The sequence below is a fragment of the Onychostruthus taczanowskii genome, unplaced genomic scaffold, assembly GCF_017590055.1.
Source record: "Onychostruthus taczanowskii isolate IOZ18803 unplaced genomic scaffold, ASM1759005v1 scaffold14, whole genome shotgun sequence".
In the NCBI taxonomy this organism is placed as follows: domain Eukaryota; kingdom Metazoa; phylum Chordata; class Aves; order Passeriformes; family Passeridae; genus Onychostruthus; species Onychostruthus taczanowskii.
This window is the reverse complement of record NW_024498573.1, coordinates 1,052,587-1,066,919: the sequence shown is the minus strand read 5'-3', so window position 1 is coordinate 1,066,919 and position 14,333 is coordinate 1,052,587. Positions and strand designations below refer to the sequence as shown.

Here is a 14,333-nt window from a genome sequence, read left to right as displayed (position 1 = left end):
AACGCGTACTTTGTGTGCAACCAGCCCTTGGAGTGGTGTCTAGGAGGGAAGGAGGGTGGAGGGAGTTCCCCCATCACCTTCAACAGGCTGCTGGGAGCGAGCTGGGGTTTGGAAGGAGACAGGAAGCAAGTAGCCCGCCCTGAATCTGAATTCAAAGCAGCTTTTTGCAGCTGGGAATGGGGATTGGTTGTGAGGCAGTGCCTGCCAAGCGAGCAGTTAATGGTTCCTGTGGTGTGCAGGCCTGGTGAGCAGCCGTCCCTCCAAGCTGGGAGTTTTTCAGCAGCTGTACTTCATGATGTACGTGGGTTTGCAGCCTTCACTCTGCATTATTAACATTCCTCCTTTGGCCCCATCTATTTAAACTGCGACCAGTTCCAAAAACCCTGAATAACCCAAAGTGCTTCAGTTTGTTGAAATAGTTGCTTCCTCTTTCTCCGAAGGCAAGAGGCTGACGCTCTCCTCGGAACACAGGTTATCAAAAAGAGCCAACACCACCCTGCTCCGCGGAGCATCCTCCCAACTCCATCCTCCCAAACCCTTAAAAGGGCTTTTCCGCCCCTTTGCTCTCGGGCAACGCCTTGCAAATGACGCTGTTTGTGTTTTTGCATCTGCATCCGGGCCGGCTCACTTGGTCGTAGCATCTCTGGGACAGCTTGACGCAGCCGGTGGCTGGCAGGTAGCAGAGCAGGCAGGGCAGCACCAGGGACAGGGCGCTCATGAAGGACCAGCGGGCGCAGCAGTTGGAGTGGGAGCAGGAGCAGGGGTGGTCGGCGCACGTGCCCTCGTCGTCCTCGTTGGTGCAGTGGTAGAAGACGCCCTTGACCAGGCACATGCAGGTGGAGTAGTTGACCAGGTTCTGCGCCGAGCACAGACACTCCTGGTTGCACACCCAGCACGAGGGCAGCGTCCGGGGCAGGGCACACTCCTTGCACTTGCATTTCCCACAGGCCTCGCACAGCAGGAAGTGCTTGTCCAGCTCCTGGGACACGGGGCCCTTCAGGTCCAGGGGTTTGCAGTTGATCGCCTTGGGCTGGATGCGGACGGCGCGGGGCGACGACTGCTCCGCCACGGGCACCGGGGCCATGTGGTCCAGGAGCCTTTGGTCTGAGGACGTGCTGCTGCTGCTGCTGATGGAGCTGGGGCGCCCGCTGAAGGAGATCCAGGGGTGGGTGACATCCTGCTCACAGCGCTGCGGGTGCTGGCCGGCCAAGCCCGGCTCGTGGGGGGCCCGGGGACGCTTCGGGGCCGGCGGCTGGGAGGCGCCGGGGTTGTCGGTGTAGTCGTTCTCCAGGTGGGTGGTTTTCATCTGGTCGATGGGCAGGATGGTCAGCGGGTGCTGCAGCCGCCCGTAGGGGATCCGACTGTCCAGCAAGGGCTGCACCATCACAGAGTTGGGGACAACGGTGATGTTGTGAGGGATCCGCGGCTCCATGGAGAAATCGGTCTGACTGCTGGGGGAAAATCTGTGCTTAAGGGTCCTGGGAGAAGGGAAGGAGAAAGAAAAGGGATAGGGGAGAGAGAGAGAGCACATTGTTATCGTGGTATCCTGCAATCCCAGCCCCAAAGGGCTCCTTGCTGAGGCTGCTTGTTGTGCTGAAGGTCTTGGAAGGTAAACTTGTGTGCAAGGGAGGCAGAGCACTCAGGTACAAAGTGCCTCACTCCTCCTTTGCTACGTGTCCCTCTCCCTGACCTTGGAGCCATCCATGGCTCCTCCAGCCCTGGAAGGGCTGCAGTCACTGCAGGCTCCTGAAGAGCTCACTCATGGTTTTGCTGAGGGAAAGCACATCTTGGGGTTACTGGTGTACATTTACATGTGGTTTTGTCAGCAAATTTCCTGAAATGATTTCTCTAACCTTTGGAGCTTTTTCCCAGCTGACCCTGATCCCTGAAAAATCTGATGCAGGATTGTGGCTTGTGGAAGCATTGGCCTGGTACAAAGGTGCTTTTGAGCACGGGGCTGAGCACCTGTCCTTGCTAAGCAAGGATCTGCCTGTGGGAGGATGGATTGATTTTGGTGAGGAAGTGTCCCCTCTCCATCAGCAGCCGCTGGTTCCACAGGCTCCTTTATCCCTCCCAGGGGAGGTGGAAGTGCTTGCTCAGCACCTCGTCTGGGGGCAAACCAGGGTGGGAGCCAAGGGTGCAGCTCCCAGGAGAGCACCCACAGGGCTCAGGGTGGATCCATCACCTCCCACAGGTGACGAGAGGCTCGTGCAGCCCCCCAAGTGCACCAATATTCAGCTGAAGTGCTGTTTACCAGCCGCTCTGGCTGAGCCGTCAGTGCCGCAGTTTCTAATTTCATTGAAAGAGTGCAATTTATCCTGGAGTCAATCCAAAGATTCAGCAGTGGCGTAGGACAAGAAACCACAGGAAGTAACTAAACTTAAATCAAAGAACGGAAACGACTCGGTTCAAATTTAGAAAGTGCACATTGTTTTCTAGTAGATGTGCCATTTCCTCACGGGGTGACCTTTATTCATAAATAATATAATGCTGGAGATCAGTTGAAAGAAGGGGTGAGTAAAGCTTTGGGGAAAAGCTGCTGGTATCAAGAAAAAGGAAGTAGTGAACAGCTTAAGGCATTGCCAGTTGTTTGTGTTTAACAAATAAATTAACCTTCTCCAACAGCGTGAAAGATTTGGACTTGGCAGCGCTGGTTTAACAGCTGGGCTCGATGATCCTAAAGGTCTTTTCCAACCTAAATGATTCTGTGATTCTATGACTTTTGATTTGATTCTATCACAGCAGTGGGAAAAAGGAAAAAAACTGCACCCAGCTACAACCAAATAATGCACGAGAAGAGTGTGTGTCAACGTGTGTGCACTTCTATGAGAGCACACCTCCCCTCAAACGAGCACGGCGCCGCAAAAATCGGAGCAAGAACTGATTCCGCATTCTTGGAAGAAGAAAGGGAAGCCCATTTTTACCCCCTGGAAAATGCCACCAGAGTCCACTCTCGCGTTTGTAAATGTTGCTTTGATGGATCACTTGGCATTTGTGGCTGGAGGAGTGCCAGTTCTCCCGGGATCAGTGGGAGGGAGGGCCGGGGCCGCAGCGTGGGCAGGACGGCACATGCCGGGTCCGGCACCGCATCCGGCCCCCTTTGTGCCCTGCACCACACCAGCAGGAAGAAATGCTTTATTAGCAGTAATGATCATTATTGTCATTATGCTGCTGCTCTTCCCCAGTTAAAATTCTCTGCTGGGTCTTAGCCATTCATTTGGATTTTTTTTTTTATTTTTTTTTATTTCATTATTCATAGCTCGTTGACATCCTGACTGGAGGAACAAGAGGGTTTATAAAGCATCTCTTCCTAGTTACTGTGTGTAAAAAACAAAGAGAAGCAATGATTCTGACAACTATGGTGCGCGCAGAGGGAAAAGAACTTGATTTTCTTTTGTGCATCAGAATCCAGTGTCATGATATAAAAAGTATTTGCTGCAAGTCAGAGTTTAGCAAAATCATCAGTTCTGTATCGGCTGTGTGTTACATTTGCAGGGAGACTTTGATTCCACTGAGGTTTTTTGTTGTTTTTTTATTTTAAGGAGAGAGATGCAGCTGTTTTGGTTGCCAAGAGTAAGTGCAGCAGAGCTGATCTTGGAGGGAAGGTAGCTGGAGGAAATGGTGGCAGCCCTGCAGGGTGTTCCAGCCTGTCTGCTCCTCCCCAGCCCTGCCTTGTGCCCTCTCCAGGGCTCTCTGCCCACTCCCACTCGGGACCAGCTCCCAGGAACCTGCTCTGTTCACCAGATTTCCGCTGGATCCATGATGGAGAACCATTTGTTTTAAGGTGCCCTGTGTGGCAGCACGTGTGTGGAGCAGGGTGAGCTGGTGCTGCCTGTCCCCAGGGTGGCACACCGAGGGTGTCCTGCATCCCTGGTGACAGTGGGAGCCCCTGGAGGTGGCACTCAGGCTTTCTGTTACCTCTGCAGTGCCCAGTCTGCCCTGGGCCAGGGCCAGTGGTGCCATCACACAGAAATGGTGTCCCCGGATGAATTTGGGGAAGGATTAGAGCCAGGCACTCCTCAAACACCCCCGTGCACAGACGGGGTCTCAGAAGAGCAGATGTTAAAGATGGCTTATCTGAGATAATGCTAATCAAGATTTCAGTTAATTACCACAGAAAGGAGAGGGACCCTGGCCCAAACACCACACGTCAGGAGAGTTAAGGATAGAAGTTTCTCATCCTCTTTTTAGTCTGTAATACAGTTTCAAATTGTCTTTTTAATAGACAAACAATTTCTGCAGGACAAGGGGAAGGGAAGCCTGACACGGTGAACTCAAAGACCCTGCAGATATCTGGGCACAGGATCTACTTGGATAAAACCCGTGGAGGGAAAGCAGCCAAATAAAACCCAGCTCTCCCCATTCCCAGACCCCTGCTCTGGCCACAGCATCTCTCTGGCTCAATCAAGACCACCTTCAAAGCAGCACAGATGTGCACCCTGACAGGTTTTGGTGCTTGGACACGAGCTCCTTCACTCTCTCCTGAGCAGAGGGTTCCTGCAGTTGACTGCTCTCCCCTTTCATGCATCTCCTACCAGACAAATCTTCCTGAGATTTATGGAATTTTCCAAGGACCATGACTGCACTGCTGCTGCTGCTGGCCTTGTCACCAGCACTTCCAGCGGTGCAGGGAGATCCCTGGTGACAGATCCAGGTCAAACACCTCGGCTGCTGAGCTGGGAGTGGGCTGGGTGCTGCCAGAGGCTCCTGTGCCCTGGGCTCTGCCAGGTGCCAGCCCTGGCAGTGCTCCATGCTGGAGCTGCTCCAGGGGCTGGCTGTGAGCTGTGGGCACCTTTCCCTCAGCTCTTGTGCTCCGTGCCCAGCACGGGGCAGCTCCAGGGAAGGGCCCTGGGCAGCTGTGCAGGCACCCAGTGCCCCTCCTGTCCTGGCACAGAGCACTCCAGCCGAGCCCTGCGTTAGGGAATTGTGCTGGGGCAGAAGGAAATCGCAAGGCAGACTGCTCCTGTGGAGTGTCACAGGCTGGGATGTGCCTGCCTGGATACCTGCTGGCCTTGTGAGCTCCCTGCAGGATCCAGGATCCACAACTGGACCTTTTCTGGTCCTTTTTTCTGATGTGTACCCAGAGGCAGGGCAGCGTTTCCTTCACCTCCCCCCAGAAGCCACCACACACGAGGGGACAGACATGGGTCTGTCCATGGCCATACAAGAAAAGAGTCCAGCCCAAGGCCACTCCATCATCTCCTCCCACCTGGGATTCTTCTCAACTCCACTGACATCTCTCACTTGCACCAGCTTTCATCACACCTGCCCATTTCCTCCTGTTTCATCTCTCTCTCCTCGTTCAGATTCAGGAGGATCAGTATTTGTAAGGTTTCCATTATTCACAAAAAGGGTTAAAATCTAACCTGTTTGCTCACAAGGATAGCACTGCCTTCAGCACCCACTGGTACCTCGTAAACTGAATTTATAAAGCTTATCCCAGCCAGATCCCAAATCCAAATTAATGCTTGGGGTAACCTGGCAGAACTTTAGACCCTGAAAGAGGACAAGAGCTGAGGGGTGCAACCTCAGGGACCTTTGTTGTCCACTGCACTAATCTTGACTGTAAATTGCATTTCAATTGAGGAAAAAAAGCCATACAGCACACAAAATTAGTTAATTTTTGATCACAAGTAATTACAGATGCATTACAGCATTAACACAGCCACAAATTCACTGGCTGCAGTTGTACAGATAATTTTCTTAAAGTAGACAACAGGAAGAAAAATTCATGGCTATCTTCTTGTATAGGGAGTTTTTCATTCTTTAGAGGCAAACAATGAAGTTCTTTTCAAGGCAGCAAACTCCCATGTAGAGAAAAATTTCTCTTCCCCCATGACTGTACAGTCACTCACCACATACAATTTTCAAGTCAAAATATACTTCCTTCCAAGGGAGTAAAATTGGACTCCAAAGTCAAGTTCATACACGTGTTGCAGTGTTTGTTCCATCTCTTCATCAAGATATGGCCAATTTAAAATTACTGTTGTACTGGGTAATTGCAAGTCCTAAAGTTGTAGGAAACCAACTGTTATTGTAAAATGTTTTGGTATTATTTCAGACTCAGAAGTTTTGTAGGGTTTTGAAATCAGATGAAATTAAAACAAAAGGCATTTTATGTTTTAGTAGGATTTTGGATTTGCCTACATCATTTTGTCCTTGTAGGGAATTCCATGAGAAAGTCACGTAAACCCTCAGGAAAACCCATTCCCATTAATGTCTTCAGAACAAGTTCTGAAAGAATAAGCTTCTAATATCTTTATTTTCAGAGTGGAGTTGGACAACAAATCTTCCAGTAACTGAAAAACAAAATGGATCTTGACTTAAAAATCCAGTGAGTGCAGAAATATCTAATGTTCATAACCATCTGAGTCACCCACTGGTTAATAATTTTAGTAAGTTCTTTCTCACATGTTTAACAACATTCTAGATGTTTGTGGTAATAAAAGAATAACAGAATAAGGGACTCAAGTCCAGAGGAGGGTCCCATGTGGAAGCAATCCTGGCCAGCCCAGGACTGCCACATCCCCAGTGCAGCCAGCAGGAAAAAGGGAAAAGCTTCCATGAGCTCCTGCTCTCAGCCAGCACCAGGTCCCAGAGTTTTGCCCAAGCCTTTTTGGACACCAGAAATGTCTAAAGGGAATTCAAATGTCACAGAAACCCAAAAAGCCCCAAAAGTGCTGCTGGGGGAGTGTTTGCTGAGGGACCCCGGGGTGGGCAGGGGAGTGATGCAGCCACCAAACCCCTTCTGTCCTTGTCAGCTTCAGATCAGGGGCCACTTATCTCTCTCTAATTAATGACACCTTAATTACACCTCATGAGCAGCCTGTCCCTTCTGTTGTGTCCGACAGCGCCGGTGGCAGGAGGAGCCTCAGCAAACCAAGATCCCTCCTGGGGCTGCTGGCACTGGATGGTCCCCTCCACGTCCTGTGACAACACTGGTGGCTCCTTTTGGAGCCTGGCCTGTGCCCTGGCACACCAGGGAGCTGCTGGACCTGCCAGTGGTGCCAGGCTGCCCTTTGCCAGGGGCTGGGGCCACCTCCAGGACCATTATATATATTGTATATCTTATAAATGAAAATGGTTCTAATGGTGCTGAGGGCATGGAGAGCACTGGTGCACAAAAAGCCACCTTCTTACTTTAGAATTGTTAAGGTTGGAAAAGACCTTTAGGATCATCAAGTCCAACTGTAAAAGGAATAAAGCAAATTTGATGCTTCAACACGAATTTTCAGGTTTCCAAGGATTTCCCAGCTGTGGAAGCATCACAAGCTGCTGTGAAGAAGGGATGGAGAAATTGCCAGGGACTGATGAAAGGCTGAGCCTTGCACTGGGACAGGGTAAGAGCTGAGCTGCTCTTTTGGGGATCTGCTTTGGGCCAACTCTGAGTCTTGGCCCCTGCAGGGGGATCACACCTGCTCTGGGTCACTGACACTAGACCTGGGCTAGATTCAATTTTAGGGAGAAATTGCTTCCTGGGAGGGTGGGCAGGCCCTGGCACAGGGTGCCCAGAGCAGCTGGGGCTGTCCCTGGATCCCTGGCAGTGCCAAGGCCAGGCTGGACACTGGGGCTGGAGCAGCCTGGGACAGGGGAAGGTGTCCCTGCCATGGCAGGGGTGGCACTGGGGGGGATTTAGGGTCCCTTCCATCCCAAACCATTCTGTGCCTCCATTAGCAATGCAAAAGTTGAATTAGTCTGGCAGAGTTGTGACAGTCACCCACTGACACTGACTCAGAGGCAGCAAGAGTTGCAGTAAATGCACTGCAGAAATTGGTTTATTTTCTTTGCTGTCTGGGACACACGAATTTCTGAAAATACAGTGCAAGAGGAAGAAAACAAGAAAAGCATAGGATATTTAGACTTAATACAGGAAATGACCATAACTGAAAGCAATACATTGGAAGCAGAGTCATGCCAGGGGTGGGCAGAAACATTTCCAGGCCTGTGCAAGGCAGCACAGCTCAGAATCGATGGCAACCAGTGCCAAACCTGATCTGTCACCACCAGTCTGTCTCCTCTGGTGGTTTGGTTAAAAAACATTTTTTGGTTAAAAAGCTCCTCTAGGAGTCATGGGCAGAGCTGCACCTGAGCATTGGGCAGGGCAGGGTCCCACCCAAGGGATCCATAAAGGATTTGCTCCCCAAGGTCCAGCAGAGGAGGGGCTGGAGGCAAGGGAACAAATCCTGCCCTGCCTTTGTTTGGGATTGAGGACATCCTCTTGTCCAGGCCTGCCAGCAGTGACAAGGGACACGCTGCTCCTGGTGCAAGCCAAAGGGCTCAATTAAAGCTTTTAATGAGGAAGACTACTCTCAGAGGTAGTTAAGGGAGACCTTGCAGCAAGCACATGTTTTTAATGTGGGATTAAGAATAATTCATAAGGTTGGAGTTCATTAAGGCTCAGTTCGGCTGTCTGGATTTTGAGTCGAGCTATAAATGCTTAAAAAAAAAAAAAAAAGGAAAAAAAAAGCTTTTTTCCCCCTAAAATGTGTATTAATATTAACAAAATATTGACATTCATTCTTTTTGTTCCCCTCCTTAGCAGCCTTATCTAGCTAAAGCCAGCTAGAATCTTCTCTACAAGTAATAAGGCAGCAAAAAAATTTAGAAAGCTTATTAGGGAAACCTGCCATTTTTAAAACGAGACACTCAATTCTTGCCAGAGCAGGGAAATTCAGGAGCTGGGAAATGAGACCTGTAGACTTCCAAGAAGCTGTCTCTGTCCAGCTAAAGTCTGTTCCTATGGTGCGAGTGAATAAAGCACATTTTGGCCCACTAGCATTCAGATCTCTGGGGACTTGGATTTCTCAGTCAAAGCCTTTTACTGGGCAAAAACATTTGTTTTAAGGTCAGAAAACTAAGCTCAGATATGATCTATTAAGCTAATGGCACTAAATGATAACCTTATTGGAAGGACTGTAGATTTTCTTGAGGAAATACATTTTATTGCATTGAAAAAGGAAAAAAAAAACCCCAACACTTGTGCAACTGTTTGCCTGTAAAAACAGTTTTTACTACTGGGCTGAAGCTGGAAAGTTATATAGCAATGTGATGAATGAATTTTTTTCTTTCACGTTTAATTTTATGAAAACTGTCAGAACTGGTAATTAATTCTTGCTGTGGTGTTGTAAGGGATGTGAATTTGATTTCGCCGAAGTCTGACAACAGAATTTTTTTGGGGGGGAGGTAGGAATTGCTTTTTGAGATGTTGCATTCCCCAGTACGGTTTGGGAATTAGTCATGATTCCAGGAAAACAGCTTTTGTTTTGCTGTTTCAGGAGGAGAACAAATAATTTCTCCCCTGCACATACCTCATGGAGAATTTCAAAAGGACTGCAGCATTCAGAAATGGTCCTTTTAATTTTATAATCCCAACATAGAGTCCCTTCCAGCAAGGGAAAACACAGCAGCCCGTGGAAAAGGGCACATTTATCAAGGAGACATCCCCAGTGGGGTTCCAATAACTGAGAACAACCCCTCCTCCTGCTATCATTCATTTTTACATGGACAAGGGGGAAGCCAGTCATCGGGATCATTGTGATTCCGTGCACAAATTGGAGCTTTATTCTTTAACCCAAAATAAAGGCAGAGAGGGGAAGCTTTAATATTGGGAAGGCTGAGTTGCTCTTCACTAATTAAACTGCAATTTCTTGCCATACTGTCCCCTTGGCATGGTATGGAGGAAAGGCAGCAGCTGGAGAAGTTGTAAAGAACCTAGAACGTGCCTTTTGCACTCTGGATAATGCAGGGATGCTGCTCCTTTTCTCTTTCGTTCTCTCCTTCACCCTTTCAAGAAAAACTTGGGGCTACAAAAGACTGAAACAGAGAAATCAGACCCTTGGTAACAGGAGGTGAAAAGGGGGAAGGCTTTTCCCCCATGATATTCCTCTGCACTGCCATTTCCAAGGTCTGCATTCCCAGTCCTGCTTTCCTCTAAGACCTTTGTGCCTTTTATGTGCCCCTTTCTGCTTTTTCCATTCCCCTCCTGATAATGAATTTTCAGAACATGTCGTCTCTAGGCTTGTCTTTCTCCTGTGACGCCAGGACTGGTACCAGAAAATAAAACCCTGGCTTATCTTTGCTACGCAGTTGGTAGAAAGGAGCAGCCAGCACAGGTTTTTTTTTCCCTCCATACATAAAATATTTCATATATTAGACGAAGTTATTCCAGGTACACATTTTTATTACTCATCTAGCCTTTAGAATACAGCATCCATCCAGATTTAAGACAAGTGTGCAGCAAGACAGGGAAGAACAGTGATGGAATAAGGCACTGAGGCCAAAAAAAAAGAAAAAAAGGCTCATATGAAATAAAATGCTGAGGAGCAAAGGTCATGCAGGAAAGGTCTGACACATGAGTGGCTGATTTCTGAAGTGTCCTATTATGGAGACAGCAAAAAACTACTTGACACTCACAAGACAGGGCTTTGGAAAAGAGAGGAAATGCGGATAATCCATTCCACAGCAAGAAAGATCCAATTCTGACTTGTCAGCCCAGGTGACCATGTATTTATGCTCCTTTTCGGGGAAGGAAGGAGGGATGGAGGAGAAGACATCCCATCAGCAGAAAAAAAAAGCCACTAATTCTGCTGTAAAAGCCTGCAAACAAACCCGACCCAAGTGTGCTGAAACCTGCCTGCCATATATGTACAGCAAATGCAGATGTTGATGGGAGAAGGCAGAAAAGAGGTATAAATCAGAGCCGCAGGGACACAAATGGAAATTCTGCAAGAAACAGGATATTTCTCCAGAATGCCAAGTCTCCTTCAGGCTGGGAAGCACCAGGCAGCTCTCCTCTGTACATAATTATAGCTAATCGCTGTTGGAAAAGTCATGGCCAGAAATAAGCTCCCGATCAGCGATCTGTAAGGAGCAGCCCAACACATCTAGAACGAGCGCAGGGTTTTCCCTCGGGGAGCAGGCTTGGCTTTTTCTACTTAAAAAAAAAAACATTTAACAATTGCTCGCAAGCACCGATCTCGCACTTACTTTAAACAATTCGGCTAGGACCATCTCTCCATAGGCGAGTTAATCCCAAACGCGAGGCGCAAGAGGGGGCCGGACGTGGGAGAATCCTGGCAGGAGCGGCAGGAGCTGCGGGCAGGGAGCTGCGAGCGCGGCGCTGTCAGCGGCGCTGCGCCCGCCCGCCTGCCTGGGAAAATGGCTATTTTATGAATGGGAGGGCAGCGGCCGCTCGTGCGCACGCGCGGCCGCCCGACTCTATGAATGGGTGGGCACCGCGGCGGCACCGCGCATGCTCCGCTGCCTTTTTTTATGAATGGGGGCTGGAGGGGAGCGCGGATGCGGCTCCCGGGGTATTTTTTTTTTTTTTTTTGGTGTTTTTTTTTTTTTTTTATGAATGAAGGGCAGCGGCAGCTGCGCATGCACCGCGCCCCCCGCCCGGGGCTGGAGGTAACGGCGGGGGTGGGGGGCACCCGACCGCCGGGGGGGCACCGCCGAGCCCCCTCCCCTGCGGGCCCGATCCCGGGGAGCAGCCGGGAGGGTGCCCCCGGCCCCTCGGGCATCCCCAGCCGCCGCCCCGGGCGGCCGCATCCCGCCGGGAGCGCCTCTCGCCGGGAGCCGTGCGGGGACAGGGACACGTTCGGCTGGAGGTTCTGGCCATCCCCGCTTTTGGGGCGTGTGACCATGAGTGAAACGATGGCCACGGCTCTCCCTTAGCGCTCGGCTTCGCTTCCCGGCGCTCAGAGCTGCGGCTCGTTCCGTTCCCCGCAGCATCGTCACAGCCCCGTGTCCGTGTCCGTGTCCCTGTCCGTGTCCGTGTCCCTGTCCGTGTCCGTGTCCGTGTCCGTGTCCGTGTCCGTGTCCGTGCCCTGTGCCTGGCGCTTGTGGCAGCCCCTGGGTGAACGTGCGAGCACAGCCCCCCCCGGGCGATGTCTGTGCAACCTGCGGGTTGATTTCATGGCTCTCCTCTCCTGGGGAGGTGGGGTCGGGTTCCCCACACCCCCAGCGCCAGCAGCCGCTCCCGTTTCACGGACGTGAGGCCATCGAGGCTCTCAGCCCCGCAGCTCTGCCCGTCTTCGGCTTTTTGGGGAGCCTCTCCCAGGCAGCTCCTCGGCCCGAGCTTCCCACCCATCCTTGGCAAAGCGCTGCTGCTCCGTGTCGGAGAGCCCTGCCCGGGGCTGTGCCCGGCTCCGGACGCCCCTCGGTGCCTCAGTTTCCCCGGCACGGGCGGGCTCCGCTCCTGGCTGCAGGTGGGGCCGCGGTCCCCCAGGAGCCTCCCGGACAGGTTGCTTTCCTGAAAATGCATTAATGATGTATTTTAATATCTGTGAGGAGTCATCTGCAGAGCACAAACCCAGGGCCCTGCTCATTTCCTGCCGTATTGATGGCATGTGTATTTCAAAGCTTGCACAACACTGAATAAAACCCCGTTGTTTATTTATTTAGTGCTAATACAAACAATGTATGTTACCGCAGATACAAAACCAGGGAGGTTTCTTTCTCCGGGAAGGATTTCTCCCTCCAAGAGCTGTGCTCTGAGCCTGATCATTTTTTTAGGTGTGTTTGTCTCCGAGGGCAGACGCGTTCCCGAGTGGGAGCCGTGGTGTGGGTCACGGGCAAATGCAATTTAACAAGGAAAGGACAGAAGATGGAGACTCCCTAAAGAACAGCTTTTCCAGAAGGCTGCATAAAATCTTAGTGGCCTTCAAATCTATCAGCTGGGTGCTTTTGAAAATAAATTGAAGGTGGTTGGTGAAAGTGTTGCTTTGTTGCTGGTTGTGTTCTTTGCAGTGAAGTACTACTGGAAGGACAGGCAGGCAGAGAAATTCGATGTCTGTGATTTTGGAAATTGGCAAATAAAGAGATAATGGAAGAAAATGTGGTTTTTAAAAAGCCTGTATAGAAGAAAAGATGAAAAAAAATATCATCGTGCTGTATTTCCTGCTGGAAACCAGCCCAAAGCCGAGAGACTCAGATTCCTGAGCACAAAAAAAATCTCTGATCCCATCATTTTACAACACTGGCACGGGATAAATTCTGCACCTTGATTTGAGTGCTGCCAGTGTTCTGTAACGTCGCAGCGGTGGGAGAGTCAAGCGCCTCAGAATTCAAGGCTTTTATCTCTGAAAGGCGAGTTCTGTGTTCCGGGGCCGCGGGCACAATACCCGGGGGAAGTTCTTTGTTGCAGAGCGCTGAGCATCTCCCTGCGAGCCCCGGCCCCTGCAGGGCTGCTCTGTGCTGCCTGAGGCTGGAAAACCACAGCAGCACTGCCCTCCTGGAACCCCCCAGCAATAAAACTGGAGAGAGGAAACAAAAATTATTATCCAGGTGTGAAGGAGCGAGGAGGAAATGGGGTCTGGCTGTGCGGTTCTCGGGAGAGAAATGGGGAATATTGCTGGTATGGCTGGGGATTGATGAAACCTTTTCAAGCAGAGAATTATGAGATTGTAAATCTTGGAGCTAATTTACCTCTTCCTTAAGACGTATTGAAAACATGATTTGACTAATTCTCCCCTATGGACAAAGGTGTTTCTTGCTAGGTCTTAGCCTGGTTGCTATGCTCAGGCATGCAAGGCTTTGGGTTTGGAGTTGTGTGTGGAATTGTGTGTGGGTGTGGAATTGTGTGTGGAATTGTGTCTGGAATTGTGTGTGGGTGTGGAATTGTGTATGGATTTGGAATTGTTTGTGGGTTTGGAATTAGATTTGGAGTTGTGTGTGGAATTGTGTGTTGGTGTGGAATTGCGTGTGGATTTGGAATTGTGTGTGGATTTGGAATTACGTGTGGATTTAGAATTGTGTGTGGAATTGTGTGTGGATTTGGAGTTGTGTGTGGAATTGTGTGTTGGTGTGGAATTGCGTGTGGATTTGGAATTGTGTGTGGGTTTGGAATTATGTGTGGATTTAGAATTGTGTGTGGAATTGTGTGTGGATTTGGAGTTGTGTGTGGAATTGTGTGTTGGTGTGGAATTGCGTGTGGATTTGGAATTGCGTGTGGGTTCCTACAAGCTGCTGTTCCTGCTGGTACCATGGGCTCTGCTCTGGCTCAGGACCCAGAGCTGGGGGTCACTGAGGCGAAAGCCCAGGTGAGGGCGGTGGGTGCTCTGCACTCTGGAGATTCCTGGCTCCTCTGGGGACCCTCTGCAAACAGGGGGAGCTGGAGATGCCTGTGCTGCTGGGCAGGGGAGGGGTGCTGTGTCCCCACCTCTGCTGATGCTCTCTCTGCTCCCCAAATCTCCTCATGCTGCTGTGGAAAGCAGGTTGTGCCTGTGGGGAGGAGGCTCCTTGTCGGGAGGGCTCTGCAGTGCCAGGGAGGAGCTTTGTGTTATCTTTGTGGGATTCTGGAAGCTGAGGCTTCAAGGGAAATTCCTTATCCC

At 50.4% G+C, this 14,333-nt stretch overlaps 1 protein-coding gene across 1 annotated transcript; it reads right to left on the bottom strand.

Moving 5' to 3' along the window:
• Positions 1-299: 299 nt before the first annotated feature.
• Positions 300-1,433, bottom strand: SPRY4 (sprouty RTK signaling antagonist 4). The gene has a single exon (XM_041397809.1). The coding sequence runs from the start codon at positions 1,430-1,432 to the stop codon at positions 539-541; it is 894 nt and encodes a 297-aa protein (XP_041253743.1). The 5' UTR covers position 1,433; the 3' UTR covers positions 300-538.
• Positions 1,434-14,333: the final 12,900 nt, after the last annotated feature.